At 36.1% G+C, this 9,789-nt stretch overlaps 1 protein-coding gene across 1 annotated transcript; it reads right to left on the reverse strand.

The window, feature by feature from the left end:
* Window positions 1–381: 381 nt before the first annotated feature.
* LOC122083652 (mitotic spindle checkpoint protein BUBR1-like) lies at window positions 382–7,470 on the reverse strand (the record flags this gene model as incomplete). Its single annotated transcript, XM_042651521.1, is given in 7 exon segments — window positions 382–624; window positions 721–798; window positions 1,782–1,864; window positions 1,942–2,107; window positions 6,969–7,023; window positions 7,234–7,300; window positions 7,386–7,470. Coding segments are annotated over 7 exon segments (598 nt in total), but the record flags the coding sequence as incomplete, so codon positions are not given.
* Window positions 7,471–9,789: the final 2,319 nt, after the last annotated feature.

Here is a 9,789-nt window from a genome sequence, read left to right on the forward strand (position 1 = left end):
TGACAATCAATGGAAATACTAAAAATATATCAGAATGCTCAAAACAGATGTTCAGAAACATAGAATAGTATATATATATACCCCCCCCCCCCAACCAACCCCTGGGGGATGGCTTTTCTCTGTATCCTTATCAGAATGCTCGAAACAGATTCACTTTCAGGGTATTGATCCAAAATCATGGCGAGGAGGATTCCAAATGCAACAGCAAATCATTTTAGGATTGCTTGACACAGCTTTTTACCTTTGGCCAAGACATGACAGTATAGGTTGTTGGGAGAGGGGTTATAGATAACATTCTCTTATATTTTTCATAGCTAATGCCCCTTTCGCTTGGCAAATGAAATACCCCGCCCCCCAGAAAAAAGAAAGGTCAACAACTTGTAAGGAAAATGGAAATCATGTTTATTTGGTAATAGAAACACATCTCTGATTAAAAATAAGGGTTGCAATAGCTATCAGCATTTATGGATCCAATTGTTAAGTATGTCAATAATCAAGCTTAAGAGACAAAAGCTGATCAACGTATGTAAAGCTAAACCATATAATAATGGGTTTTCCAATCAACGAGGAAAACTACTTAGAGGGAAATTGCGTAATGGGTTTTCCTTCAGCAACTCTGTCTCACTGCCAAAAAACAGGAAGGAAAGAATCGAGTCAGTAGCTGGTATAAGTCAAGTGAAACAAAATGATACTCGTAACAGACATCTCTTTGGCACCTACTTCTTAATGTCTCTACTGTCCCCCTGTTTAAGATGCAGTGTTGAGGGATTCCCATCCTGTTTAGCTGTTGTTGGTAATCTGATGAAAATAAATCACAAGGCAAAAAAAGAGAGATTTATCAATAAGCAACTGTCTTACTAACCAGAGATGAATAACATAAGCAAAAAAAATGTTACGAAGCAAACACAACAAAAGAAAGATGGGTCTCATAATGTAGCAACAGAACCAAACAATAAATGTCCATCAGTACAATTTGTTCTTTAAACGGTATGAAACTGAGCACAAATGCATATTTGATATCTTTACTATGGAAGTTCACACCCTCTTATTTGGACTATATGACTGGAAGAGAGTCAAAATTTACAAAAGCAACAGAATGCCAACTTCAGGAAGCACCCTTAAAAAACAAAATTTGTGCATCTGAAAGTATATTTGAATGAATTCGAATGAGGTAAAGCAATTACTTTTTGTTCAGTAGTGTAAAAGAATAGACTGAAAAATAAAAACAAAAAAGCTCATGTACATGAAAAATAAGGAGGGGAAAAATAAAGAAGGAAAGAAAAAAGTTCATTAAAAGATATGGAAGTGTCAGGCAAGATTGAAGAGTCCAAGGAACAGAATCCAACATATCCATGTGCCAAGAAATTGATACCATCCGAGAAGTCAATACAATACAACACAGTGTACCTTTCCACTGCTAGTTCCAATTATAATTTTCTCCATACAAGAGATCATCAATACCCACCCACTCACTGTACAGAAAGCATGACCATATGTCCATATCCATAGTACCGACCAGCTCAAAAAAAAGCAAGAGACCTTAAGTGAGGCCAATTCACTGGTTTTGGCAAAAAAAAAAAAAACATCATTGAGGACCATATCACAAAGTAAGTCTGCAAGTGTCACCCATCATTGCATCCACAAGAACGTGAGAGTAGTTTTCTTTACTTTGATTAAGAGTGCACAAGATAGGAGGATTACAAGTTAAATTATATTCCAGAAAACATACTAATATACTCATCATTGTCAATTCATTTCCTTGAAGGAGCTGAATTACTTACTCTGCACATTCCTCATCAACAAAGACCTCAATACAAGCACTCGCTGCAGCTGCTCTAGTGCTAGACCCTGGTCTTTGAGGAATCTGAAGGAGCAAGATATATTAGGAAATGGTCGTGCATAAGGTGATGCAAAATATGAGCAACAAGATAAAATTGGAACCTTATTTGATGCCCACTTGGTGGGGATGGCTGCATTTTCTTTATTCCTTTCTGCTCGAGTCCCAAGTGTGTTCCAGGTCCTCATGTCAGACATTGATAATGGTTGATGGCTGTGGGCTATAGAATCATTTCTATCTTTATAAATGGAAAGTGGAGCATTATGAGCCCTACAAAAGTACAATATTTCACTGTAAATACATGACAAACATGAAGTGTAGCTATAAATTTGTTGAATGGCCACGAAAATTTGTCCCCCATTACACAGGCTGAACTGAGTACCAAAAATATTATCTGCATAAAAAATAAGTGACGGAATGAAACAGTTTTCCTCAAAACATTGCAATAAATTATTTTGGGGTAACCTGGAGATGATCGAACAGACCATTAAAACTTCAATAACACATTCATAACGTCTTCAAATTTCAAAGCTGGCATTGATTGCATTTGGGTATCTCTATGATGAGCTGACTGAAAAATATCATCAATTTCTCACAATCACAAATCAATACTTTCATTCTTCCAGAGTAAGAACCACTATATCTCTACGATATCAATGCCAAATAAATGGAAAATTTCAGTGTGCTTTTGCATGATATGATTGTTTCCAAAGGTGGCAGAGGCATAATCAGTTGTTAGTTTAGCCATTTTATTTAGGGAAAGTATTATTGTCACAAAGGTCTATTATTTTTTCAAATGTCACAAAGCATTCATTCTGCCATGGGGATAGATGATTTGTCCGTTCCGACCGTTGGATACAGAGGACATGGTCTACATTAGCCACATGTCAAATTTTAGAGACTAATTCAATCAAATACCCCTTCTGTATTGGTACACATCCTGTGTATGGCCATGCATGTGTACAAATACTCTAAACATTAGCGTGCACTCTCCCAACTCAAGTGGGAACAAAAGGTTTATGACTCAGATTTTCTTGTGATTTTCAGAAACATCACCTATATTTCCATTGTTACATGGATAATTACCCTTTTCTTCATTATTTAAATAATGTGAATATTCCACTAAAAGTGTTCTTTTAGGTCAAATGATCAAAATGTAGAGAATCAAAGCATAACATTGCAGAGATTCTCATGGGTACATTCACTTTGATTTTAAACAAAAGCTTGGGAAAACTATTCAAATTGAGCACAAGAAATGTCAAATATTTCTTCTAATCTTTGTGTATTTGATGGTTAAACCACAAAACTCAATCAGGCTTTTTTTTTTTTTTTTTTTAATGAATAAATAAATTCAATCAAGCCTTATCCCAACTGGTTATGCTAAATTAACTATATAGAAAATTTGGTCAATATTATGAGGGTCACCCATCCAACTTGGAAGCACTTTAATACTGCCTAGTTAAAACTTCTGAGGACAATTGACACTTACTATTGAAGGTAATCCATACTAAAAGCACAAATACGCAGCAGTTTGGCTCCATTTAGTTAAGTAATGAACAGAGGTTAACATGTCTGATGGGGACATCAAAGTGTACAATCAAAAGAAGAAGAAGACCCAACCAGTCCCATCTCTGTGGTTGGAGGATTAGAAGAAACCAGGAAGAAGAAAGAAGAAGAAAGGAGGAAAAAGAGGAGTCGAACCAGCCTTCCCAGCGCTGGGTCCGACCCCCCTTGTTTCCCCATTCAGTAAATCTTGTGAACCCCACCAAATCTTACTTTATTTGCTTTAATTCTGATATTATTTGATTTGTTTTAAATAATTAGAAACTAGGACTTCTTTCTATTAGGTAGTTTATTATTTCAAATAACTAAGTTTCCAAGTATCTTTTTTATTTTTAGAAGTTTTATTCTATTAAAAGTATAAGGCCATTGGCCATTGGGAATTAATGAATTAGAATTGAAAAACAGCCAATGAGCAAACCCCCCACCCCTCTCACGATTCTCTCTCTCTCTCTCAATCTCATCTTTCCCTCATTCTCTTTCTCGCCTCTCTCCTTTTCTCTCTCGGTCCTCTCTTCTCTCGTCTCCCCCTCTCTCTTTCAATTTTCCTACTGCTACTGTTTACTGTTGTTGTTTCTGTTTACTGTATACTGCTGCCGGCTAACATCTGCTGCTGCTGCTGTTTTTCCCCCTCAATGTCGAACTGTGTTGCTGCTGATCTCCACTTTGATGCTGGACTGCCGCTGAACTTTTTCTTCAATACTGGGTGCTGCTGTTCTTTACTTCAAAACTAGGCTGCTGCTGAACTCCTTTCAAATAATCGGACTGTTATTGGACACCGCCTTCAAAATCTGGGTTGTTTTCTTTTGTTCTCAGATCTTGGCAGCAGGTAAGTATAGAATGAACCCTCCCATTCCCCCATTATTCCCTCATTATTTACTCCATTAACTACCATTAAAACCCACCCCCTTTTTAGCTATTGTTTAACCTTTATTTGCATCACAGTCTTACCTTAAGTATTGTTGATTTTCTTATTACTAGTATGACTGATTTTAGAGCATATAACATGGGACTTTTATCTACCTTTGGTGCTTAATAAGCTAGTGCTATAACCTAATTTTGCTTGCTGCCATGTTCCCTACCCCATGTTTCCCCTTGAAGCTTGAGTGAGTTTATGTGTTTTTCTTCCTAGATTATTATTGCTCTTTGCTACTTTGTTCATTAGTCTCATTCTATTTTGCATGTTAAATCTTGTTTGTTGAGCTTCCTTTGTCATGTCCTACCCAAGTCCCTTGAGTTTACCCTACCTAGTTAGTTAATCTTGTAGGAAACCTAGTCACCTAGGACCCCCCCACATCATCTTGGTATCAGGGTGTGTTTATGTCCCCATCAAGATCAAATTAATTTTCAAACCATTCATGGCCTTATTTAAAACATAGAATCTCGATTGGGTTCATGGTTCTATAAATACTTATTTTAAAATTTCTTGAACTTCTAAGAAAATGACCAAGTCATTCCTAAATTTTGAATGTTGATTTGGTTTCCATTTATTTGGGCCCTATTTGTTTGGCGGGCAAAAAGCGTGAGAAAGGAAAATCCATATGCCTCACATGTAATGGGGTCAAGGGACAGCAAAGCAAGGATAGTAAAGGATGGGTGCAAAAATAAAAATAATAATCCGTATCCCCACATTTCCCATAAAATCCTACTCAATATGATATAATTTTGAAGAAAGATGGGGAGAGATAATTCTATAATTCTCTTGCCACAAAAGCAGACAAAGAATTTAATGTACACTAAACTTTGGTTTTTGGAATTTTATTGAAAACCTTCTAAGCATCCCACCCCACTTTTCCATTATGCCCTATTTGTTAAGTGGGGTGGGAATAAAGGATTGGGATACTTTGAAGGTTTTCCATAAAATTCCAAAAAAAAAAGTTGTTTGTTTTGATGGAGTGGGAAAGTAACAAACAACATGATTCAAAATACTAAAGTGCATCAAATACTTTGTCTGGTCCATGTGGCAAGAAATTATCTCACCCCACCCTTCTTCTAAGTCATACCATTGTTGGGTAAAATTTTATGGGAAAGGTGGGAATATGTATTATATTATCATTTTATTATTTCAACCCATCCTTTACTACCCTTCCTTGCCTTCATTGTCCTTTGACCCAGTTACATGTGGGATCCACTACTTTTCCCTTCCCATCCATTTGTACCCTCCAACATACATGGCCTTTTAGTTGGCAATGTTTTTGCTGAGTTTTTCATTTCTAACTATTATTTAGAAAGATAATGTACTAAAATAAAAGAAGAAAAGTATACAATCCTTTACATCCTCAAATAAACATTGCATCATCTTCAGATATGATTCTTTTTTTTCTTCTGGCTACAACCTTGATGTATGCTTTTGTTGCTTTTGGTTAGGGTGGATTATATCATTCAACTTAACAAATTGACATTAACACTACTAGGATAGTTGTTTTCGGAAGGTCACTTGGAGGAGCAGTTGGAGCCATGTTCTCTTAATCGTCTTTATATATTTTATTGCAGTTTTCTCTTATTTGGGTTGTTGTTTGGTCCTTTTTCTTTTTTTCGAATCATTTTTGGGGGGGTGACAAAATCCAAGCCAAAAACATGCCTTGAAGCGGTTGGATTGGACCGACTCAGGCTTATCAGAATTGGTTCAGACCAATTCAATCCCCGTTTCAATTTTTATAACCCTTCATATGTGTAATATCTACTCTTATTGTCCTTGTATACAAATATCTAAATGAGGATTAGATAAACTATTAATTAAGGATATTTAAGTGGATTACTCAATGAATTACCAATCAGAGCAAAACAAGGTTTTAACAATAAGATCTATTATAAATAAGAGATTGAGGGGAGAGAAGATCTTAATGCAAACTACATTCTCTCCCCTCGCCTATGCTTTGGGTATTCTCTCCCATAAAAAATGCAGATACACTATCACCTCTCTCTACTTCTTGAGGGTAGGGCTTTGAACCCTAGCTATGTGGAGAAGATATAGTCTCTTCCCCTCCCTACGCAAGGAGTTGGTGCAAAGATTCACTTGTGGTACATCAGGTGACCCTTGTCCCCTCCATATGAGTGATCTAATACCCCAACCATGCATGAAGTATGATCTTAGTTTATAGTGAATAATTTTTTTTAAAAGGGCATAATCAATCAACAAGGTTATCCAGACTCCGGACAGATTGCTTTCAATTTTGGGTAGGAAAACAATCTTCTTGATTCGATTCCCTCATTTGGGGCCACTAGAAGATCATCCAACACCTAAGCTCAGCAATTTGCCTACCTAGAAGAACATGTTCCAAATATATGTTTGAGATTGTCTTAGTTACAAGATTTATCCTTGAATTTAATTAAAATAAACCATATGTCCAACGCATAGCTGAATTACATGATGCCAGGTAATGAGTAGGTAAATATTGCATATTCGCTTTTTTTACTTATCATTGAAATGATACTTCTACAATAAATATCTTAAGAGAAAAATTTCCAAAAAATAAATACTTCAATATATGTTTGTTAAGGGGAAAAAAGTATAAATGTACCATTGAACTTCCAAAATGCTGGTATAACATAAAAGAAAGATGCATGTTACCTATCAACCTTCAACTTCTTCCTTGCAAGATCAGAAATTTCTGTATTTTGCCTTCCTGCTAAATTGAAAAATTGGATACGTGTGAGAGATTCTAAGAGAATAAAGAATATTAATCATACAAACAGGATTCTCCACTGGACAAGATAGTGCTAAAAATTCTACCCTGTAAGTGATCAGAAATTGTGTATTTTGCCTTCCCGCTACATTTTAAAATAAGATAAGTGTGAGGAATTCTAAGAGAATAAAGGTTCTTAATCACACTTACGGGCTTCTCTATTGGACAAGAGAGTGCCAAAACTTCTAACTGGTAAGTGATTTTCAGTTGAATCCTCCTAAAATCCAAAAAGATGAAAGGATGCATCAGCATAAAAGAATTAAAAAAATACAAAATATGTTCTCAAGCATTTAATGACATACTTCCGTAGTAGCTTTTTGTTTTCTCAACGAGCGTGTGAAAAATTTCTTGTAAGTAGCTTCTAATTTTTTAATAGGTTGTGCCCTCCTATGACATAAAACAAAATTATCAGAACACTCTGTGAAGGAAAACCACATTTTTCATAATCTGAGAGAAAGAGTGTGTGTGTTTGTGTGTGTAAGGAGAATCTTAGCTGAAAAATAATATCAAAACAAAGAGGTAATGATTAAAAACAGAAAATTTAGGTTAATAAGGAACAAATGTTGGAGGATCCATGTGGACATTTGAGCATAGTTGTTTAGGCGACGCCTAGGCATCCAAACACCTTGTTTGGAAGCCTTGGTCACTGATGTGCACAATAATGTGTGAAATCCTAGGGATATAAGTGTACATTTTGCCCCACTTTGGATAGTACCACTTCTATTTTTCTTGTTTTTTTCTTTTTTAGTTTCCAAGTCTACAAGAGAAAATGCTTAAAGTGAATCAAGAACCGGTCCAAGCTTGAACTAACTTGTCCAAAGGTGGGACCCACTCATTGGTACCACATCCTCTCTCCTACAAAATCCTGAAGATTATTCTCTCTCCTTGCCACCTCACAAGATCTTGAAGATGCTACGCAGAGATTCCTTTCTGATTTAGTCAAGATTGCAAGATATTGGTCAATATTGCAGGGAAGGAATAGAATTTGCTAATTTTGGAAACAAATTCTCTCTTTCCTCAGACAATATCTCAGAGAATGAGGATTTTTACCAAGATTTAATTTTATTTTATTTTCTTTCTTTTCTTAAAGAAGACTTGTAGAAGGAATGAGGCAAGACCAAAGCCTTATAAAAGCCCCTTCCTCCCTCCTGCTAGAAGGTTTATTCCCCTTAGTTTATTTTCTAGTTTATGCTTAGTTCTCTTCTTTCTCTCCCTCTCTCACTCTCTTTAGTTTTAGTTCTTCTTTATTTTTTCTTTAATCACCTTTGTAATAGCTTTTTATTTCAATTAATGCAAACACTCTTTTATTTTTATTCAGCCTTTTATGTTCATGATTTATGCAATTGAGTTGTAATTTTTAAAGTTATAGTTCTAGGCTTAGATCTAGGTGACAAGATCACGAGCCCTGGAACATCTTTTTTTTTAAAGTTCAGTTTTTTTTTTCAAGATTTGTTTCTCCAAGCCTAGAAATTTCAGATTTGATTTATTCCAGATCTGGTTTTTAGGGTTGGCAGTATCTCAAATCACCCAAGCTTTCAAGTTCAAGCATTGATTTAGGTAGGTAGTCTTCTTCAATAGTCTTCTCTCCCCCCTCTCATTCTCTCTTCTGACTACCCTTTCTTTTTTAATTTAGGATTTTAATATCAGTCATTACATTATTGCTTTCCCTTTCCCCCAAGGTTCATGGCTAGTGTATGTGTTGGCTTTGCCCATCCTAGCCATAGAACCATCATTTTATTATTTTTTATTTTAATTGCCTCCCTTTCCCTAAAGCCAAGTAGAGTAACCCTTGTAAGAGTGACTCTCTGGGCAAGTAGGGAAGCTCATATTATGATGCATCCCTCGGGCTAAGTAGAGAAACCTACTTGTGAGCCTCTCTCTAGCTTTATCCCCTTTCTTTTAGTTTATTTTTATTTAAGCATTTTTTCCTTCATTGCTTTTTAATTGTGTGGGTTGTTTATTTTTAGTTATTTATTTATTTAATTTTAATTGCGTGGCTTGCGTTCTTAAATTCTTAGATGACGAATGGTTAGGACGTTATTTTAGATACATATGTTTAGGACGGTAGTTAGAATTAGATCACAACCATTAATTGGTTCACTTTCGTATTATTAAAAAAAGCCAAAAATAAAGTGGCTGCTCTTCCTGTGTTCGACCCGTAGCTACACTAATCCGTACGCTTGCGGTTACATTTTAAATCCTAACAGTCGCCTTCTTGGTATTGCCTAGTGTCCAGGTCCCCTCCAACACCTTGGATCGCCTAGATGCCGCAACAACTATGCATTTGAGAACTAACCTAAAGAAACTACCTTCTCACCATATTTCCACTGTAAAGTGATTCCAATGTAATTTTGAGACGTAAACATGTTCAGGTTCTGAAAACTCTGCTGCTCCCAAGCAGCTGAGCTGTATAGCATACTTGTTTCCTATTCAACACTGGGCCTATGTGTTGGATTTATGGGCTAAATTAATTATTCGGGTTGATTAAATGGGTGAGAGTCAAATTGCATGAACCGGTTCGGTCCACTCTCAAGCTTAGGGATATGCTGGCTCAACCCATTGTGGTTTAGGGTTTTGAGTGCAGGACAGTATTATAAATACTAGGTTTTGGGTCCCTACAACCATGATTCATTCTTCCCCACTTTACCACTAAAGTGAGAGAACCAAGGAGGTTTAAGGGGTTGTAGAAGATCCATAGCCAAGCCA

The sequence above is a fragment of the Macadamia integrifolia genome, chromosome 7 (assembly GCF_013358625.1).
Source record: "Macadamia integrifolia cultivar HAES 741 chromosome 7, SCU_Mint_v3, whole genome shotgun sequence".
Lineage (NCBI taxonomy): Eukaryota > Viridiplantae > Streptophyta > Magnoliopsida > Proteales > Proteaceae > Macadamia > Macadamia integrifolia.